General features: G+C 41.7%; 1 protein-coding gene across 9 annotated transcripts in view; it reads right to left on the bottom strand.

Moving 5' to 3' along the window:
- The window catches only part of DYRK4 (dual specificity tyrosine phosphorylation regulated kinase 4), a 55,336-nt gene that overhangs the window by 16,343 nt on the left and 16,021 nt on the right, over positions 1 to 22,972 (bottom strand). For all 9 annotated transcript variants that reach the window (XR_007129581.1, XM_047742710.1, XM_047742705.1 and 6 more), the window contains 9 exons: positions 20,123 to 20,203; positions 19,323 to 19,439; positions 18,453 to 18,591; positions 16,648 to 16,811; positions 13,632 to 13,768; positions 13,171 to 13,311; positions 11,149 to 11,287; positions 7,246 to 7,327; positions 4,264 to 4,436 (listed from right to left, as the gene is read on the bottom strand). Coding sequence is in view for 8 of the 9 variants with exons in the window: in XM_047742710.1 (XP_047598666.1) it covers positions 4,264 to 4,436; positions 7,246 to 7,327; positions 11,149 to 11,287; positions 13,171 to 13,311; positions 13,632 to 13,768; positions 16,648 to 16,811; positions 18,453 to 18,591; positions 19,323 to 19,439; positions 20,123 to 20,203 (1,173 nt within the window). In the remaining variant the exon portion in view is untranslated. The remainder of the gene's footprint in view (positions 1 to 4,263; positions 4,437 to 7,245; positions 7,328 to 11,148; positions 11,288 to 13,170; positions 13,312 to 13,631; positions 13,769 to 16,647; positions 16,812 to 18,452; positions 18,592 to 19,322; positions 19,440 to 20,122; positions 20,204 to 22,972) is intronic.

Raw genomic sequence — 22,972 nt, 5'->3', positions numbered from 1 at the left:
GATTGGGAGGGAGACAAACCATAAGTGACTCTTAATCCCACAAAACAAACTGAGGGTTGATGGGGGGAGGGGGTTGGGAGAGGGGGGTGGGGTTGTGGATATTGGGGAGGGTGTGTACTATGGTGAGTGCTGTGAAGTGTGTAAACCTGGCGATTCGCAGACCTGTACCCCTGGGGATAAAAATATATGTTTATAAAGCTGTAAAAAAAAAAAAAAAAAAAAAAGAAAAAGAAAAAAGAAAGGATGAATACCCAAGTTTTGTAGCAACATGGACGGGACTGGAAGAGATTATGCTGAGTGAAATAAGTCAAGCAGAGAGAGTCAATTATCATATGGTTTCACTTATTTGTGGAGCATAACAAATAGCATGGAGGACAAGGGGAGATGGAGAGGAGAAGGGAGTTGAGGGAAATTGGAAGGGGAGGTGAACCATGAGAGACTATGGACTCTGAAAAACGATCTGAGAATTCTGAAGGGGTGGGGGGTGGGAGGTTGGGGGCACCAGGTGGTGGGTATTGTAGAGGGCACGGATTGCATGGAGCACTGGGTGTGGTGCAAAAATAATGAATACTGTTATGCTGAAAAAATAAAAAAACTAAAAAAAAAAAAAAGAATAAACCAAAGAGACAAAAGATGAAAAAATGCTTAACATCACTAGCCATCAGGGAATTACAAATCAAAGCCACAATGAGATACCACCTTACATCAGTTAGAATGGCAAAAATTAACAAAACAGGAAATAACAAATGTTGGTGAGGATGCAGAGAAAGGGGAACCCTTTTACACTGTTAGTGGAATGCAAGCTAGTTCTGTTTACACTCTGGAAAACAGTATGGAGGTTCTTCAAGATGTTAAAAATAGAGCTACCCTATGACCCAGCAATTGCACTTTTAGGTATTTACCCCAAAGATACAAATGTAGTGAAAAGAAGGGGCACATGCACCCCAATGTTCATAGCAGCAAAGTCCACAATAGCCAAAAATATATTTTATTTATATGTACATATTTTATTTATATATATATATTTATATATATTTATATATATATTTATATATATATGATTTTATTTATATGTACATATAAATATATATGTATATATATATACATATATATATATATATGTATATATATATCTCACAATGGAATATTACTCAACCATCAGAAAAGATGAATATCTACCATTTGCATCAACATGGATGGAATTGGAGAGGATTATACGAGGGAAATAAGTCAAGCAGAGAAAGACAATTATTATGGTTTCACTCATATGTGAAACATTAGCAACAGCATGGAGGACCATAGGGGAAGGGAGGGAAATCTGAAGGAGAAATTAGAGATTGAGACAAACCATGAGAGACTATGGACCCCGGGAAACAAACTGAGGGTTTCAGAGAGGAGGGTCGTGGGGGGATAGGGTAACAGGGTGATGGGTTTAAGGAGGGCACGTGTTGTGATGAGCACTGGGTGTTACATGCAACTAATGGATCATTGAACACTACATCAAAAACTAATGATGTACTATACAGTGCTAACTGAACATTAAAAAAAAAAAGACCTGTACTCTGAAAACTCTAAAACACTGATGAAAGACATTGAAAACAACACAAACAAATGGAAAAATATTCCATGTTCAAAGATTAGGAGAATAAATACTGTTAAATATATATGTGTGTGTGTGTGTGTGTGTGTGTGTGTATTCTATACTATCCAAAGCAATATATAGATTTAATGCAATCATTATCAAAATACAAACAGCACTTTCACAAAATTAAAACAAATAATCCCAAAATTCATATGGAACTGCAAAAGACCCCAAATAGGAAAAGCAATCTTGAAAAAGAAGAACAAAACTGGACATCTCACAATCCCAGATTTTAAGATATACTATAAAGGTGTAGTAATCAAAACAGTACAGTGCTAGTGCAAAAATAGTCACATGGATCAAAGGAACCAAATAGAAAGCCCAGAAATAAACCTATGACTATATGGTCAATTAATCTTTGATAAAAGAGGCAAGAATATGCAATGGAAAAAAGACAGGATTATACCAGCGAACAAAGATACTTGGACTATGAACAAAAATCTAATTTCCCTCTCTCTCTCTCTCTCTCTCTCTCTCTCTCTCTATATATATATATATATACATATACACATATTTCTTTATATATTTTATATGTATAAGTATATATAGTATATATTTATGTTAGTCTGCTTAATTATCTAATTTCTACCTATTATCTATCTATCTATACATCCCAAATTTCTGTTTTCTAGAACGACTCAAATGGTGTTAAGAAAACCGGACAGCAACATGCAAAAGAATGAAAATGGACCACTTTCTTACACCATACACAAAAACACTTAAAATGTATTAAACCTAATGTGAGATCTGAACCCATAAAAGTCCTAGAAAAGAGCATAAGCAGTAATTTCTCTGACATCAGCCATAGCAACATTTTTCTAGATATGTCTCCTAAGGCAAGGGAAATAAAAGCAAAAATAAACTGCTGGGACTACATCAGAATAAAATACTTCTTGCACAGCAAAGGAAACAATCAACAAAATGGAAAGACAACCTACCAAATAAGAAAAGATATTTGTAAAGGACATATCTAATAAAGTGTTAGTATCCAAAGTAGATGAAGAATTCACACAACTCAACATCTAAAAAATAAATAATCCAATTAAGAATGGACAGAAGACATGAAAAGATATTTTTCCAAAGAAGACATACAGATGGTCAACAGATACATGAAAAGATACTCAATATCACTCATCATCAGGGAAATGCAAATAAAATCCACAATGAGATGTTACCTCACACCTGTCAGAATGGCTAAAATAAAAAACACAAGAAACAACAACTGTTGACAAGGATGTAGAGAAAAAGGAACACTTGTGCACTGTTGGAGGGAATGCAAACTGGTGCAGCCACTCTGGAAAACAGTATGGAGGTTCCTCAAAAGATTAAAAACATAATTACCATATGATCCAGTAATTCCATTACTGGGTATTTACCCAAAGAATACAAAGGCACTAATATAAAAAGATAAACACACCCTTATGTTTATTGCAGCATTATTTACAATAGCCAAATTATGGAAACAACCCAAGTTGTCCATCAATAGATGAATGGATAAAGATGTGGGGGTTGTGTGTGTGTGTGTGTGTGTGTGTGTGTATTTAGAGAGAGAGAGAGAGAGAGATGTATACATATAAGAAGATGTGGTGCATATATATATTATGGTATATATATATGGATGCGGTATACATACATATACAAAGATGTGGTGTGTATATATAGATGTGGTATATAGATACACAACAGAATGTTACTCAGCTACAAAAAAGAATGAAATCCTGCCACTTGCAACAACATGGATGGATTTACAGAATATAATGCTAAGTCAGAAAAATACAATATAAACAGAATATATGAACAGAATATAATGCTAAGTCAGTCAGATAAACACAAATACCATACGGCTTCACTTATACTCAGAATTTTAAAAACAAAACAAATGAACAAAGATAAATGAGACCAAAAAAAAAAAAAAAAAAAGACCAGACTCTTAATTATAAAGAACGAGTGGTTACCAGAAGGGAGGTGAGCGGATGACGGGCGAACTAGATGAGGGGAATTAAGAATATACTTATCAGGGTGCCTGTGTGGCTCAGTTGGTTAAGCATACAACTCTTGAATTTGGCTCAGGATGTAAGCTCAGGGTCATCAGATGGAGCCCTATGTTGGGCTCCATGCTGGGCATGGAGCTTGCTTAAGATTCTCTCTCTCTCCCTCTGCCCCTCCCCATCCCACCCACCCTCGATTCAGGCTTGCAAGTACATTCTCTCCCCCCAAAAAATAAATAAATAAAAATAAAAGGAATACACTTCTCATGTTGAGCACTGAGTAATCTATAGAATTATTGAATCATTACACCTGAAACTAATATATCACTGTATGTTAATTATACAAGATTTTTGAAATGATTAAACAATAAAAACAAATAGAAATAAAAAATAAAATGTCACTTTCATAATGTGGAAATCTCATCCTCTGCAACTACTTAAATGTATGATAGAAATGTTTGATGTTAAGGCAAAAGTGTACAGAGGTGCACGTAATTCCAAAGCTATTTTTAGGGAACACCCAACAACAACAAAAAAGCACACAGGCCACTGCCCTACAACGACTGTGATGCAGCCCAGTGTTTGGGAGGGCAAGCTATCTACTATCCCGTGGCACCTCAGCCCTCCCCTCACCTCCATGATGCAGGCCAGCTGCTCCACTTCATTCTCCCCAGGGAACAGAGGGTATCCGGTGTACAGTTCAGCCATGATGCAGCCCAGGCTCCACATATCAATGGCCATGTTGTAGGGATGGCCCAGGATCACCTCTGGGGATCTATAGAACCGGCTTTGGATGTAGGTGTACACTGGGAAAGAAAGAGAACCAGCATGTAAAATCCTTCTCTCCAAAACACACTTCTCCAGTATACCTTCTCAGGTGAAGGTCGAGGATAACTAAGACTCCCCTCCCCTTTTCACTCTCCAGGCTTTGCAGGGAGATGGAAGTACAGCTGACCAGCACTTTTTTTTTTTAAGATTTTATTTATTTATTCAACAGAGAGATCACAAGTAGGCAGAGAGGCAGGCAGAGAGAGAGGGGGAAGCAGGCTCCCTGCTGAGCAGAGAGCCCTATGTGGGGCTCGATCCCAGGATCATGATCTGAGCCAGAGGCAGAGGCTTTAACCCACGGAGCCTCCCAGGATCCCCTGACCAGCACTTCTGAGTCAAGGTACATGTATAATCTCATCAAATCTTCACAGCAACCTGATTATTATATGGTGTTACTATGCTCACTTTATTGGTCAAGAACTCTTAACGTAGGCATTGTTCTAGGGAAGGACATTTAAGTCAACCAAACTGTATTAAAAAAGGAAACAGATTAATATAAAGCTAAATTTTCAAACTATCATGTTAATTTTGGGTAGCTATCTTCTGTAAGTATTGTGATTTGGCAAGGAAAGAGTCATAGTAAAATGGAAAAAGAAACACGCAAAATGTGTACTCTCCTAGTGTGTCTTCAATATATTGTGTGCATTGTGTTGTATAACATATAGGAGGAAGGGGCCCCAGAGTCTCAACAGATGAAGCCGTACAGAAGACAGTACGGTGGGGAGCCTATATTTTTCAGAGGTGAGGAAACGGGACACTATAGTTACTTCCGCAAGCTAACATTCTTTACCTAGATGCTGGCAGGGCAAGGATTCTGTAGTCACTTCTCTGTTGTTTGGATTGGTTACAGTAAAAAACAACAATTTTGTGATTTAAAACAAAGTAAAGATATAACAAAAATGACTTTTACATGCTGCCTATGTACAAAATGCTTTTGAGGTACCTTGCAATCAAAGGACATATATACCCAGCATAACTTTGAAAAACAGATTTAATGGGCACTCCTATAATCCTTAACGTGTGGGTGGCTCAGTCAGCTAAGCATCTGCCTTCGGCTCAGGTCATGATCCCAGGGCCTGGGATCCAGTCCCTCATTGGGCTCCCTGCTCAGCGGGGAGCCTGCTTTTCCCTCTCCCTCTGCCTGCCTCTCTCCCTGCTTGTGCTCTCTCCCTCTCTCTCTGTCAAATAAATAAATAAAATCTTAAAAGAGAAATCTTTACCATGTGCCAGGCACTATTCCAAGTGCTTTATAGAAAGCAACTCTTAGTCTTTCAACAATCCTGTGAAGCAGGTGCTATTACTGTCTCCATCTTAAAATGAGAAAACTGAGGCATACAAAGATTCAGGAAATTATCAAGGTCATTCAGGGATAAGTGGCAGAGCTGGGATTTGAACTCAGGCCGTTCAAGTCTAGTATCCATACTCTATACAACCTCATGGTTGTATAGAGTACTCTATTTAACCTCTATCCATACTCTATTTAACCTCATGGTTAAAATAAAGATAAAGGGAACTCAAAAGATACAGAAAGGGGGAAATGACTATCCGTAAGCAAGGACAGGATCATTACAAATTCTGTTGGGAGCATCCTGGCAGCCAAGGCAAGAGGCTGCACAGCTTTCGTGGCTGAGAAGAGTAAGCAGATGGGTACTCTGTGGGAGGAAGCCTGTTTTCTAGCTGGAATTTCTTATGGGTTCCATACATAAAAGACGTGTGTCTTCAAAAGTAGTACTGCAGAGTATGTGGAAACAACCATCTGGTAGTCTTTTCTTTGGCCTCAGGAGGCTTCCTCTGACATGCCCTGCCACCTTGAAGGCAGGTCCCAAGCGCCTCTTTGCTATGCTCCTAGCACAGTCTGCCCATACTCATAATCACTGTACCTGTTACCTTCATATCTTTGTTTCTTCCACTGAACTGTAAGCAATCAGAGCACAGGACATGTTTGGTTTTTTTGTTCCTGTAACCAGAATGGTAACAGACCTAGAGAAGATACTCCATCAGCATTTATTAAATGGTACATGTTCTTGCCTTCAAACTTGATAGAAGTCAAAAGAAGAGGCACTTAAATCAAGTTGAGTGATGTTTGTGCAAATGTACCCCAATGCTGTTTTCTGTATTCTAGCTTGGGAGAAAATATAGTCTTGAGAGCTTAGGGCCGTGAATCCCAAACCTCAGAATGGCTGTGTGTTCTACAGTGCAGACGGCTGGGGTCTCCCCCAGAAATTTAGATTCAGTACATCTGGGGTAAGACCCTGGGAGCTGTAAATTTTCAGAGGTCTCTAGTAATTTAGATGCACATCTAGTTAGTTTTGGGGGTCAAGGCTCTGGGGTAATTCCAGATACAGAATTTAAGAGCTGCATGGGGCGCCTGGGTGGCTCAGTGGGTTAAGCCGCTGCCTTCGGCTCAGGTCATGATCTCAGAGTCCTGGGATCGAGCCCCGCATTGGGCTCTCTGCTCAGCAGGGAGCCTGCTTCCTCCTCTCTCTCTGCCTGCCTCTCCGCCTGCTTGTGATCTCTCTGTCAAATAAATAAATAAAATCTTTAAAAAAAAAAAAAAAGAATTTAAGAGCTGCAAAGGACCCTTGTAGAATTTGAGTCCAATCTTCTCATTTTATAGATGAGGAGATTTAGGTTCAGAGAAGTGAAAGAACTTGTTCAAAATCACACCAGCAATTGTTACAGCTGAGCCCAGACTAGAACCCAGGTGACCCCACATCAGAAGTGGTGCTTCAGTAAGTGAAAGAAATCAAAATAGGAAAATTCAGAAAGGGAGCAGAATGGGCCTACCTTTCTGGTGTTCATAACAACTTGATCCAAAGTCAATGACTTTAACAGAGACTTGGCCCTTTTGGTATAACACTATATTCTCCTAGAGAGAAGGAGAAAGACAGATGTCAGGTTTTAATAATGTTGCTCTACACACGCTACTTACCAGAATGCCTGCCATCCTCTGGGAACCAGTTCAAAACGTGACTAGCTCCAAGCTGGCCTCCTCCCACATCTCCAGACACCATGTTCTCCCCGCTCCTCTGACTCCATTCAATCTGTGGTCTGTACCTCTTATTTTGACCCAGGATTGGCTGCCTGGCAGTATTTCTTTTGCACATATTTTGTCTCCTTCCCCATAGAGAATGTGTAACTCCTGAACCCTATTTTTATCTCCTTAGCACCTGACTCTATCTCTTGCTTGCATAAGGCCTTAGAAATATCATTGACTAAATCTAATGTTTCCAGTAAATGTTCCTCCAACATACTGATATGTCAGTAATGGATCAAAAAAAAAAAAAAGGCAATAATTCAATTTGAGTTGTGATTCTTTCACTGACTTTGGGGAAAATGTGAAACCAGGGTCCCCAGGGAGCTGTGATTAAGGAAGCAGAGCTGGGCTTTCCGAGCATGAGGGTGTACTACCTAGGGCTGGAGTTTAAAGTAACAGTCATGTTTTCACAGTTCTCAATACCACAAATCAAGAAAGTACAAATTTAGTCCATATTCCTTTCCTAAAGAATATCTATATTAACTGGAAGTCTTCAATCAGCAAAAGTCTGTAAAAAGCAGACATTACTGGTGTGTCTCCAGACCAATGCAAAGGTTCCGTAACTGAATGGCATAGGCCTTCCCATCATATTGACAGAATATAGCTCTAGAAAGGGGATTGATGCATCAAGCCATAGCGGCTCATTAGAATTATCCTTTGAGTCAATAACTCCTTGAATCTTTTAAAAAAATTTAAATTCAATTAATTTACATATTATTCATTTCCATGGTAGAGTTCAGTGGTTCATCAGATGTATATAACACCCAGTGCTCACTATATGAAGTGCCCTCCTTAATGCCCATCACCCAGCTACTGCATTCCCCTACACCCTACCCCTCTCCAGCAGCCCTCAGTTTCCTATGATTAAGAGTCTGTAATGATTTGTCTCCCTCTCTAATTTTTCTTGTTTTATTTTTCCCTCCCTTCCCCTATGCTCATCTGTTCTGTCTCTTGAATTCCACATTGAGTGAAATCATATAATTGTCTTTCTCTGATTGACTTATTTTACTTAGCATAACACCCTCTAGTTTCTTCATCCACATAATTGCAAATGGGAAGACCTCATTTCTTTGATGCCTGAGTAATATCCACTGTATATATAAACCACATCTTCTTTATCCATTCATCTGTCAATGGACATCTGGACTCTTTTTCCATGTTTGGCTATTGTGGACATTGCTGTTCTAAACATTGGGGTGCAGATGTCCCTTCACAACACTACATTTGTATCTTTGAATAACCCCCCGATTCTTGATCTACAATCACCAAGCCCTCTCCTGGTTGCATGCACACTTTTCTACTGGGTATGTATATTCTAGTTTACTATTTCTCAAAGAAATCCACTATGTCATGTGAATTTCCTTGCTTAGGGTCAGTCTTCTAAGCCCAAAACCATGGATGTAGTGACCCTTTGAAGTGACAAAGCTGAGGATTAGGAACTTGAATGTGTAGAACAAAACAATGTATCACCAGTCTTGTGAGACTCCACCAGTAAGCCCTGAGAGAACATCTCTATCTTGTCAATACTGGATTGTAAATATATCCCAAATTTGCCCAATGAGTTACAGTTTTTTAAAAAAAAATATATTGTTTTGATATGGAGGTTCCTCAAAAAGTTAACTGTGGAAAGAGCCAAGTTGCCCTTCAACAGATGAATGGATAAAGAAGATATGGTCCATTTATACAATGGAATATTACGCCTCCATCAGAAATGATGAATACTCAACTTTTGTATCAACATGGACGGACTGGAGGAGATTATGGTGAGTGAAATAAGTCAAGCAGAGAGAGTCAATTATCATATGGTTTCACTTACTTGTGGAGCATAAGGAATAACACGGAGGACATTGGGAGAAGGAGAGGAGAAGTGAGTTGGGGGATATTGGAGGGGTAGACAAACCATGAGAGACTGTGGACTCTGAGAAATAAACTGAGGGTTTTGGACGGGAGGGGTTGAGGAGTTGGGTGACCCCAGTAGGGGGTATTAAGGAGAGCATGTATTGCATTGGAGCACTGGGTGTGGTGCATAAACAATGAATCTTGGAACACTGAAAAAAATTAAATTAAAAAAAATAGATCTACCCTATAATCCATCACTGGATATCTACCCCAAAATACAAAACACTAATTCATGGGCACCTGGGTGGCTCAGTGGGTTAAGCCTCTGCCTTCGGCTCAGGTCATGATCTCAGGGTCCTGGGATCGAGTCCCGAATCAGGCTCTCTGCTCAGCAGGGAGCCTGCTTCCTCCTCTCTCTCTCTACCTGCCTCTCTGCCTACTGTGATCTCTGTCTGTCAAATAAATAAATAAAATCTTAAAAAAAAACACTAATTCAAAGGGATGTATGCACCCCTATGTTTATAGCAGCATTATTTACAATAACCAAATTATGGAAGCAGCCCAAGAGTCCATCAACTGATGAATGGATAAAGAAAAGGTGGCATAAAAAAAAAAGAAAAGGTGGCATATATATATATATAAAATAGAACATTATTCAGCCATAAAAAAGAATGAAATCTTGCCATTTGAAACAATGTGGATGGAGCTAGAGAGTATAATGCTAAAGGAAATAAGTGAGATGAAGAAAAATACCATATGATTTCACTCACGTGTGGAATTTAAGAACCAAAGCAAAAAAACGAGAGGAAGAGAGAGACAAACCAAGATGTTTCTTAACAGACTCTTAACCACAGAGAACAAACTGATGGCTATCAGATGGAAGGTGGGTGCAGGGATGGGGGAAATAGATGATGGGGATTAGAGAGTACACTTATCATGATGAGCACCAGTGTGGTATGGAAATGTTGGAGTCAATATATTGTACACCTGAAACTGATATAATGCTGTATAAACTATACAGGAACAGAAAACAATAAAAAATTAACTGTTTCAGGGAGCGTGAGGAGAAGGGAGGGAATGAGGAAAATTTAAGGGATATTTACATATCTGTGAGAGCCATGTTGTTTTTGGAACCAGCTCCTGATTGCCTACTTCACACCCTTATCCCTTTCCCCTAGCTACCTCCCCACACTCTTCAAGTCTGCAGTCATTAACCCTTCTAACAAGCATTTATTTGTTGCCTACCATTACTATTGCCAGGTACCATGATAGATCCTGGGAATTAAATGGTGAGAAGACATGGTCCCTGACCTTGGGGGAGCTTGCAGTTAGTGGAAGATAAAGAAAGCATCCCTACATAGCAACCAGAGCAATAATAGAGCTAAGAATAGAACGCCAGCAGGACATGTGGGAAGGGCACGTCATTTGGAGCAAAGGATTTGCTGTACCCTAGGACCAACTCAGAGTACAGTGGATAAAGTCAGGGTTTAGTACAGAGGTTCTCCATCTACCTACATAACATATGTCTCTGCACATCCTTAAGCCCCCTGTAGGAAAGCCCTCAGACCTTCCTGCTCCCGTCTGTCTTGATGATAAACCATTGCCCTGATGATGATAAAGCATTGCCCTGATATCTGCCCCTTAGTCTTCACCGCATTGTTCTTGGCTTACACAACATAAAAACATAACTTCTTGGCTCCCGCCATGGAACCTTGGCCATGATGGCTTCTCAGTTACCACTGGAGAACAGAATGGGGCGAACCATTTCTGAGGGTGGGAACCTGCTCCCTTGGCAGGACAGAGCTTGTACTCACAGGCTTGAGATCACAATGAATGATTTTCTCTACATAAAGCATTTGCAAACACTTCAAGACAGAGAGGGTGAAGCGTCGAACTATCGACAGACTGAAGCCTTGAAAGCTATTATTCTTCATCAACTCATATAAGTTGATTCTGAAAAAGGGAGAGAAAGTGAGGTGTGTGTATCAGTGCAGAAGATATACTGCTGAGTTTGAGCCTACAAGCAATCCCGTATCACCTGGTTTCCCTCTGGGAGTAGGCAAGCCTCAGACCAGAGGCAGGGCTTTCCATGTCCTACATACTCAACTTTTCCCATGATTCTTGGGGGACCCGGTGTGAAGCTCACTGTGCTGGCCTCTCAGATGTCCCCTTGTTTCTTATGTGGCAATATCATTTAACCACTTTGTTACACATGTGGGTGTTAAAAGGTTGGGCCAAACTTCTGAAATATTCGTAGTTTCTCAGGCCCTTCGAAGAGATCCAGGAATTCCACCACCCAAACAAGTGGCCACTCCTACCCCCCCAAGCTAATAAGGCTATCTAAAACATCTAAAGGTTCCTGATAGTAAGGGGATAAGAGAGTGAGCAGGTGGGGGTTAAGGCAAATGGAGAAACCCTACCCTATCTAAAGTGAGCCTGGATGCTTGGTCCCATCCAACTGTAGCCTTGCAGAAATGATTTACTCTTGCTAGATTATCCTAAATTTTCTAGACAGGCAGAAGCCTGCACTATTGTATAAAAAACCTTTTATATTATGTGAAATCTGATGACTTACAAATGTTGGAAATAAATGCAAAGCATTTTAACAAGAAAAATGGTTCTGTGGGCTACCAGTTTGTGACTCTGCAAACTGTTAAGATGGGGAGAAGAGAGAAAGAAGGGCACAGCCCAGAGACAACTCTGCATCAACTTCTTCCTGGTTTCTCCCGATCTTCCATTTCTAAGCCTTCTTGAACTCTGGAAGTATTTAGGAAGCCATTTATTCTTGAGGAGTACAGGGGAGATGTGAAGATCTAGCCTCATCCTGACTAGCTGTGTGTCCTTGGGAAACTCCTAACCTCTCTGGTCTTTGGATTCTCCCTCCGCACTCCTGTCCCTCCTCACTTATCAAAGTTCTCTTAAATACAATATATCTATCTGACTGTGACTGTGAGTAATGGTCTAAAAAGGCATCCTGGCTTGTTCATTTTGACAGAAGAAAGATAATTCACCTCTGCATACTGGAAAGTGGACCACATTTTGTAGTCATCAGAGGTGCTGAGAAAAGTATCAATGTTCCTTCTGATTCAAATTTACCTGGTTCCTAGAATTTTACTAACAGCAGTGGTGTCATGGGAGCACCAAGCTACCAGCTCAGTGAATCCCATAATACTGAGCCCCTGAGCGTCTACCCTAATTATGCCCCTTTGCTAAATTCTTTCTGGGTTTTTGGTTTTGTTCAAATTATGGAAGATGATCTTCTCAGAGAGACAATTAATTAAATTAGCATGCCTTTCCAATTAGCACACCCTTCTGGCTCCAATATTCAGAAAGGTGATGCTAATCTATTTCAGTCAGATTCTGTTTCCTGACCAAAAATATCTGCTCCTATCCTTATTTGCTCAAAATCAAAGTCCTTCCCACCCACCCCCTCCCCGGCCCCGGAACACTAGCTGCCTGCTCCCTTGGGTTCCAAACTCAGCATCACAGGATTATAAAGTCAGTGAGTGGGGACATGGTGGCAAAGAGTAATCCCTTTCAATATATTTCTGTTTTAGTCTTGAGGGAAGAGGACTTGTATTGGTTATGTCACCCAGTTTGGCACCCAGAACTGAGGCAGCACACCCTAAGTATGCTGGCAGGCGACAGGTGTGACTGAGGGATGGGGTGAGATGGGCAGCTTTGTGTCAGCTCCGTTGGCTCCTTGTCCATCGTGTCCACTCTAATCATTAAAAGCCCACATCTAGAAAAACCTAGTGTCCTGACCTTGAAGTTTCTCTTCTGTCACCTTAAGCAACTTTTCAAAAGAAAATAAATTAAGAGAAAAAGCAGCTGACCCCAGGAGTTCAAAGGAGATGCAGAGATGATTGCGAAAATAGAAAAAGTCCTTCATGTGCACCACATTGTGGGTGTTGTCTTTGTCCTTCCTTCTGAGAGCTTCCAGGATCTTCAGCTCCACCAGGGCCTGGTGGTGAAATCTGAAGCGGCAGGGGAGTGGCAGGGAGGATAGGGAATGGGGACAGAATTCACAGTGTCATGTCATACTGTAGCAGTTAGCCACTTTCTCCAGCCCCTCCCCATCGCCCCAACAAGAGTCCCGGGGGTGTGGGTAGAAAGCACTAAAAACATCATATTCTTGCCTCCTCTTTGCCCCATTGTGGAATCAGATAATTAGAGAAAGAGGAAAGGACAAGGAAGATCAGAGGAAAAGGCAGAGTCAGGAAGGGTTGGCATTGTGAAGGGGCCAGAATCATGCAGACCACCCCTCCCATGGCCTAGGCCATCTACCAAACCACACCTCTTTTTGTTCCTGATGATTTTCAAGGCCACCAACTCATTGTTTTTGTGATCCAAGCACTTGGCCACCTGTCCAAAGGACCCTTTCCCAATCATCTCCAAAACCTCATAGCGGTAGGCAATGTGGTCATGCAGGACCTGCAGAAGTCAGACCAGGGTAAGGAACAGAGCCATAGGCTCTGGGGCTTCCCTGATAGTGGTGTCCCTGTGTCAGGCCCTGGTTTACCCCTGGGGGAACTTTCTGAACTGCACCAGGTGTTTGTGCAACTCCCATCCTCCTCTCCTTACTGCTGCATTGGTCAGGTGGCTGCTCAGATCCCAGGCTACCAATGTGGCGTCAGGAAGGTCCCACAAGGCTCTATCCATGTCAGGCAGTGCAAAAAACATTGGATGGTCTTTAGAAAACTTGGGTTCTAGGGATGCCTGGATGGCTCAGTCGGTTAAGTGTCTGCCTTGGGCTCAGGTCATGATCTCAGGGTCCTGGGATCGAGTCCCACATCAGGCTCCTTGCTCAATGGGGAAACTGTTTCTCCCTCTGCCTGCCTCTCCTCCTGCTTGTACTCACTCTTTCAGACAAATAAGTAAAAAAAATCTTTAAAAATAAAAAATTTAAAAAAAGAAAAACTGGGTTCTAGCCCCAGTCCTGCTATCACCTCTGCCTATGTGGGAACCTGTAAAGTTAAGATGAGTGAATGAAGTAGTTCTAAGGTCCCTTTCAGTTTGGATATTTCATAATTCTTGAATGTAGCTAAGCAGCAGGCTCAGTTTGGGGGAAGTTCTATTTCAGACCCTGGATGTGTCTCCAGCAATCAAAGAAGGCTTCCTGTCTGTTCTGCCTCTTCCTGGACAGATCTGGCTCCCCTCTTGACTTACCCAGATTTAATTCTAATGTGAGAGTTAGCAGTACAGAACTTGAACCTTTCTCAACTAAGAGGAGAAAGATTTTCCAAGAGCCAGAGTCACCATGTCCCTCCATGGTCTGGGAACTAGAGAACAGGTATTTACTCAAAGCAAAAGGAAATTTTTAATTTAAAAGACTTTATCTCCCTATCTTCAGACAAGTCACTTTCCCACTCTGAACTGAGTGCCCTCTTCTGTAACTGAAGGTCCTAGATAAAAACCTCTAATGCCTTCCAGTTCTGAGAATCTCTGATTCCCAGTTTTGCACTCAGGAATTTGGGAGAGGTGAAAGACGTGTTTGTACACAAGTCCTCAGGGTGTGTCTGTGATTCTGTGCTGCTGGTTCATTTATACAGCAAGAATCAGGACCATGCGTATCAACAGGTACGTTACTAATACATGGATATGGATTACCCTACTTGCAACGGTTTGTCATGACAATGTACAGGGAAAGGGCAATGGACAAGTTCTGCGCCTGTTGGCATAAAGGTATTTTGCACAGGTCACCAATTTGGCTGCATCATAATTATTCATCTACATGTCAACTTTGACATTGATTGTTATTACTTGAGGCCAGGAACCAGGTTGTACTCATTTCTATAGTTCCTTTTATATTTCCAGAATCTGGCACATGCTCAAGCATATGATAGGTTCTCAAACAGCTAATAATGGCTGACAGAATAGAAATGAGAATGCAGTTGTGCTGCTTGTTTGGGAATTTGGCATGCACTGGAATGAAATGGAGATGGAGATTTTGATTATGCAGTGAGCATGCATTATCCCCGTGCTTGCCTCCACCAGTAACATTGCTCCCTGGTACTTGAGACTGAGGAACTGAACTGCAGTGAATTAATATAAAGGTACTGCTGACATTGCTGGGGAATTTCCCAGAGACTTGACGCCCAGGTAGGGTCGGGGTGGAGGAGCTAAAGGTGTCCAGATGAACTGGAATTAAGGTTTGTATTGGAGATTCTTAACCAAGGATCCCTTAACAATCCACTCCTCTTTGAAACTATGTATGTTCAGGATGCATTTTCTAGAATGAGGACTTATAGCATATATCAGACTCCCAAAGGGATCCTTGGCCTAAAAATGTTGAGAACCAGGGCACTAGATGGAGAATCTGTGCCAGAAATTCTAAAGCCTTCCTTCTCAGAGTGTGACCCAAGGACCAGCCGGAAGGGCATTGCCTGGAAACTTCTGAAAAAGGCAAAATCTCAGACTCCACCCCATACCTGCTGTATAAAAATCCACATTTTTAACAAGATCTCCAGGGGAATTGTGTGCATAGTAAAGCTTGAGACACACGGCTCTAAATACTCCTAAGAAATATGTCTCTTCTCTGAAGCCATCGAAGACCAATCTTGTCTTCTTTAAATGTAACCACATTGTGAGGAAATGTCCAGAGGAGGAAATTCCCAGCAGCCTAGTAACCTGGTGGACTAAGCATCATGTATCTGGACATTTTCAGAAGTGGAAATTGCTTTCTGAGGCAAAAGAGACACTTTCCACTGCCCAGATTTTGCCTTCAGGCTGATAAGAGGCACTATCCTGGTTAATCCCAGAGATGCAATCAGAAGAGGAGAAGGAGAGATCCCCTTCCCAGGATCCATCTCTGGGAAATTGAAAGGAGTCAAGGACTGGGTGCCAGGGACTACAGTGAGAAGAACTTTTTTTGGTTGTGGAGAAATGGCATTTAAAATGAAATAGAGGTCCATGTGTGGGATTGTATGGAGGAGACAAAAAAGAGGATGTTGTGGAGACTGCATTTTTCCCCTGGAGTCTGGCTCTTCCAATGGGTACAGGGATATGCAGAAAAAGAACCTGTGGGAATTTGCTCAGGATGCAAGCCTGTTCCCCAAATACTCTTGGAGAAAAATCAGTATCTGTTAGCAGAGTAGTTTGTATATTAATTGCATGTTTTCCCATTTTTAAACATGACATTTCTTTGGTTAACACCTACTAGAATCCTTCAGGATGCCTAGTTTGAGATATATCATCACCAAATGTTATTTCAAAAAAAAGAAAAAACCCACACATTTTTTTTTTCTTTCCAGACTACTTCTTGTCCCTGAGCCCCAGGCCCCTGGAGTTACCACGACATATTTCCCCATCACCTTTATATAGGAGCCGTGTTCATCATCAAAACTCGTTTTGCTGAACTTCTCAGGAGTCACGCGGAGCTTCTCTGCTTCAAGCCCCAGGAACCACAGCTCCGTGTAGCCCAGGATTTCACTTTGCTCATATGAAGATAGCTCGTTCTTAAAAAACTTAAGAGCCTCTGTGTGAAAGACACTATAGTTGTCAGTTGAGGCAACGTGGGGATTTGTGCAGGGTCCTGATGATGGCACGCCTTCTAGCTCATGAGCAGCCACTCCTGCCCTCAACTACGTGGCTTACTGAATCTCACAGGTAGAAATGTAAAGGATAAATGTTAAGGTGTTGTGCTGATTCCAACAAATCAGGAGGGAAACACAAAGGAAAGGAAAGAGAGAATTTAGCCCCCAAAAGCTATGGGTTGCAGCAGCATGGGTAAAAATTTCAGGAGGTAAAGCTGGTGTCAACAGTAGTATGAAACTACTGACAGCAGTTTCCAAGTTGATATGGTTTGGGGCTACACAGTTTTTCCCAAGAGGGTTTGCAAACTATAATGTCTTCAAGCGCCAGGCAGGTTACTAAAGTGCAACTTTAAAGGCCCAGGAGGTATTACCCACTCAAATCTGCAGCTCGGACTGCAAGGACTGTGTTGGCTCTTCTGCACCCTCTTCTGGCCAGCCCCCATCAGGTGTTTGGTGTTTGGTGTTTGGTTTGGCATCAGGTGGGGTGGGGTTCAAACTTTAAGGGGTTACATTGGAGAGTGCCGAGAGAGAGAGAGTCCTGAGGATTGGGAGTGGGAGGGGAAGGCACCATGTTATTTGACAAACCGCTGAAGAGTTGAAGAAGGAACTGCCAGGAGGAAGAAAGACATGAGAGACAAGACCTGTGTGAAGGGCAGTCATGTGAAAGTTGCGTAAGGCCTATTCTTAGCCCAGAAGACAGAACCAAGACCTAAGACAGCAAGGAAGCAGATATGAGCTCTGTAAAGGCAGAACTAGCTCAAGATTGAAGTGGTCTCCTTGTGGGTAGTTCCTAAGATTGTTTAAGAAGAGGAAGGACAACGACTTAAAGGCTGTGGGTAAAGAGCTCCAAGCGTCAGATAGTGTTGGCAAAGTGGGTGTTGGTTTTCTTCCTTTGAAGAAAGGATGCATCTCTGAACCTTGTGAGGAGTCCTGGCCAAAAATTATGAGTGCTCTTTCAGGCCCAACAATAGGTAATTATAAAGGTTTCCTAGCAGGGTTCATGGGTAAGCTGCCCTCCCCACACCAGCATTGGTGCAGAGCCAGTGCATGAAATCTCTGAGAAGTTGCAGTCAAGGGCTCAGGTTCCCCTAAGCAGCCATGCACTTATGCACATCTACATTTCTAACCCAGGAGCCCCTATTCAGATGCCTTCCTCAGGTACTTCTGCCAAGACCTCCTTATCAAGAGGAGGACGTGAGACATCAAGACACTTGCCCTACTCTGACTCAGTACTCAGTACATTTCCACTCTGAACCCTTCCCCTCCACCTCTCTCTCCCCCTCCTGCATAAAATGACAGGAGGCTTGTTCATCTCCTTAGGCAGTGAACTCTGACTGAGCTCACACATCTGACCTGGAGTGATGCCAGTCCACAGGGAAAATGGAACACTGAGGAGCTGGTGTTTCCCCGTTTATCCTCTTCCTTATATTATCACAGTAAGTGATGAGAAGCTTACTGTTACTTTCATTTTGGCTTGTTGTCTTAGTTGACTTCTCCAACACTTCAAAGCTTAGCCCTCTCTGGTTCAACCCCCTATATCTAGAATCAACCCCCTATATCCTGCTACTTCCCAAAAGACATACCTGCCGCTGTCAGAGGCACCTTGTGCTTTCTTGGTGGTTTCTCCTCTGGCTTGGGATCTTCAGCTTTAATGCTTGAATGAAAAGGCATTTCTGAAGCCTTGAACTCAGAGGCTGGCATCTGATTGTGACTTTGATTCTCCTGTCCAGACAAAGAGACTTGAAATAAAGGACCGCTTAGACTTTTGGGTGTCACAAACCATTAATCAGTCCAAGAACACCCACATCCAGCCAGATTCTTCTCCTAGCTTTCCAGGGAGAAAATGATAATCATCAGACATTAGGTTTTCTCAGTCTTCCTCTCAAAGGAAGTATCTGTCTGACACACATTATTCTCTGTGAGGCCATTCACAATACCTTATGCAGTTGACAGCCCCAGTGACATCTTACTCCAGGAAAAAATAGGAATAGTTTTTTTTTTTTACTACTGCTCTTAAGAAGGCCATTTCCTAACTAGATAAAGTGATTTGCCCAAGGGCACAAACTCTTCAACTTTTGTGTCTGTAATACCTCTTTAACTTGGCATGTTCTTATGCTCTTTCTTTTTGGTACTTCCACCAAAAAATATAGGAGACATTGAAGGAAAACAATCATTTCATATGCTTCTACCATTTACATACCAGACATTTCATTCTTCTTTCCCTCAATGAATCCTCAGGACAACCCTATGGAGAGCCCATTTTGTAGATAAAAGAAAGTCAGTGATTTATTTGCTAAGGTTTACATTCATTGTAAAGAGTAAGAATGGGACGAGAACCCAACTCTTCAGGTGACATTGTGCTTTTCCCACCATCCTCAGCCTTTCTAAACTTGGTTCCGGACCAGACTATTTGACCTGCCTGCTCAGGGCCATGTCCACTACCCTGTACTCACCTGATACAGGAGGGGTGGCTTTAGCAAGATTTTGTTGCTGATGCGTGGGAAGTTAACCATGTTCTTCTTCCCCTTGGTATCCACAAAAGGGAGTGAAGCAATGCTGGTGTTTGGATTCTATATAAGGAGAAAGTGGATAAGATGCAGAAGCCTCAGACAAGAACTCTATGTCTCCAGGTAGTCATTTCTCCCAGCTCCCCTGCTACAGCAAGAATGAGTCTGAACCAAATCCAGACCTAAATCTATTTTCAAAGCTCTTGTAGAAAAAAGCAGAGTGGTCAAGAAGATGAGCTCTGGGTTTGAATCCCGGCTCCACCACATACAACTGCAGACCCTAAATAGGCCACACATCTCTTTCTCTAAGCTTCAGTTATCTCACCACTACCATGGGGACAAAAATGGGATCTACCTCATAAGGCTTTTGGGAGGTAAATGAGGAAATTCATGTAGAGTATTCCGTAAGTGTTAGCCATTATTATCTTCATTCCAATATCTTATCATCCTAATATGGGAAAACATTTCCAGCTATAAAATGTACATCTCCTTTGGTGCAACATAAGCTCACATTTCCCTTATATTATTGATTTGACCTCACTTGGATCCCTGCCTTCATGCACTGAATGATTACAAGAGGGGTAGTCTCTCGGTGAATAGCAACATTTAAAATAGTGTGGAGATGTGAAAAGAACATATGCATCATGTCATGCTGAGTTGATGAAAAATGCCTCTGAAAAGCTATCCTAGCCACCCGCCTACCTTCAACCTTTCCTAGAAAAAAGACACTAAACATCACTTCCCACCTTAGGCAAGAATCGAGTCATTCTGAGGTCCTTGATCTTGGAAGGTGGCTTCTGGGCTTGAACCAAAGGCTTACTCTCAGCCTAGATCAAGTAGAACAGTATTAGAATAGTATTTAGCATGCTATCATCTCAAGATATTGAGAAATATTTTGCTTCATTACAACAATCAAGACACAGTTGGAGCCAGCTCTCTTGATACCAAAGCTAGGAAGAGCTAAGTAAGAGGCCTAGAGAAGTACTGAATGAATATATGGATGAAGTCGTCTTTCTGGCAGTACCTACCCTAGAGTGAATTGCCCTATGGTTTTCAAACTTTAAAAAAATCCATAGAAGCCTTTCTTCAAATAAAATCTTAACTAGGCACCCTGGACAGGGGAAATACTAAAAGCTGAGCTCCTCTTTCTGAAGAGAAGAAAATGCCCACAGTCTTGCCCAGGGACTCTCTCTACCCTCAGAGTGGCTCTGAAGGTGCCCCTGTGGAACCCACTAGAATACAGGAGCCCAGCCTGGACACCTGTGACCTGATCAGAACAGACTTCACACCTAAAAAGGGGTCAGGAGGAAAAACCAAAACAGCAGGGCTGTGTCCCCCAAAGGGTCGCAGACACACCATCAAGGTATGTGACATAATTGCATGTGATACAAGAGAACAGCTATCTAATATTTATACATTTATTTTAATATCCATTTGAAAAACTATAACATATTAAACCTACAATGTTACTATGTAAAATGAGACCAAAATTTAAGTTAAAAAATGTGAGCATTATGCAGATATGGCAAAAACCATGAAGGTGGCACTAAAATTACTAAAGTTTAGCAAGTACAGGCTACAGTTTGAATCTAGGTTCTTCTCTTTGAAGCAGAACTCATGGGTGCGCCTTCTTTTCCAGCTCCCTCTTAGGGAGCTGAATGAGATTAATCTGAGACACAGCTGGTGCCAGACCCACTCCTGTAAAACCTGGCATACTAGCCACACTGAAATAGGAACTGGGGACAGTTCTTCCACTTAATATCACCCCGCACAGCTAAGCCCTATACAGAGCTGTAAGGATGGGAACTATGTAGAATAGGCCATCTTGACCTCCTAGAATAGGGACATGATCTGAGGGAGTAGGGGCTGCATAGAGCATGGTTCATGGTCTAAGACCAAACTAATTTGATTGGCTAACATATACTAATGCAGCATTTGATTATCTATTGAATGGATAATGATGATATCTGAGCAAATACTGCAATCACAAATCTCACAAAGTCCCAACTTCTCATCAAATAAGTCATGCGGGAATTAAACTTATAACAGTCATCAACAATGACAAGCTGGTATTGAGAACAACTAGGGAGACTGGAGAGACCAATGAAAAGTATATTATTAAAACACAACTAAATACCAAACAAAGGGTATGAATAATGAGTGTCGACAAAGAAGGAAGAGATCCATGCAAATGCATCTGCTAGAGGGGATTTGAGGAGGCTTTGTGGAAGGGGCTTGGCTTGATCTGGGCTTTATCTGGGAGGATGGGTAGAGAGTGTGCTCTTAAGGTGAAACAGTATCTCAGAATGCTCTGACAGTCTTCACTGCTCATGCTGGCTAAGCTGGAGCAGAGGATATACTGAATTGAGGAAGGCAGTGAAGTCTTACCTAAGACATTTGGTCTTTATCGAATGGGGAGTGGTGAATCACTGATAGTTTGCAAGTCTGGGTGTTACATATGCACAGCAGTACTTCAAAAAGAGGCTTTAGCAGCAATGTGGCACAAAATAATGATCACAGATATGAACTCTGACATCAGACCTTAGTTTTGAATCCCAGCTCCACTACTCATTAGTTGTTTGACCTTGGGCAAGTTACTAACCTTTCCCCTTGTAGTACAGAGATAATGACGGTACCAGTCTCATAGGACTGTTATAAGGACTAAGTGAGTTCATGTACATAAAGCACTTAAACCAGTGCTTTGTGTATACCAAGGGTAAGTACTTGCTAGAAGTCATTCTCTTGTAAAATGGAGAGTGAGGGGCGCCTGGGTGGCTCAGTGGGTTAAGCTTCTGCCTTCGGCTCGGGTCATGATCTCAGGGTCCTGGAATCGAGCCCCACGTCAGGCTCTCTGCTCAGCAGGGAGCCTGCTTCTCCCTCTCTCTCTGCCTGTCTCTCTGTCTACTTGTGGTCTGTCTCTCTCTATGTCAAATAAATGAATAAAATCTTAAAAATAAATAAATAAATAAAACAGAGAGTGATTTTTTGGTTATTTCTCAGGAGAAGGAAAACATGGACTCCGCATTGATGGAGTATGAGCAAGATTAGCAGTCTAAAATGCTTAAAGGCACTGAGGATATTTAATATGAGAGAAGATAAAACAAAACAACATGTCTGAGAGGTTAACAATTCTGATACTGCCATACATATATATTGGAATCAAATGACTAAATAAATGGATTGTGGATGACAGGAACCAGGTTTCCCACAGTAGACTGGAGATTTACAGATAATCAAAGTCATCATCAACATTACCACCATGTGATAATGGATTAGGGTTAGAGGCATCAGTAGGAACTCATGTTTAACTCAATGTAGTTACAAATGGTTACATATAGAAATATCTATAGATACGTGTTTACGCAAGGGTTAATGCATGCACTTGTGTGTGTGTGTGCACGCGCGCGCACACACACACACACAGCTTTGTTAGCTTGAGAGGTCCTAAAAGAAATAACACCCCAAAGGAACAAGCACACCTAACACTCACAACTTGGTTTCTAATACCATTCTCCGGTAAAAGGAACCAAGGCTCCTTGGAAAAATGATTGATTCTAGGACTGGATCTGGAAATGCACAAGATGAGCCTGGAGCAT

Source organism: Lutra lutra, chromosome 8, assembly GCF_902655055.1.
Source record: "Lutra lutra chromosome 8, mLutLut1.2, whole genome shotgun sequence".
In the NCBI taxonomy this organism is placed as follows: domain Eukaryota; kingdom Metazoa; phylum Chordata; class Mammalia; order Carnivora; family Mustelidae; genus Lutra; species Lutra lutra.
The sequence above is the reverse complement of the archived record's forward strand: the minus strand, read 5'-3'. Positions and strand labels throughout refer to the sequence as shown.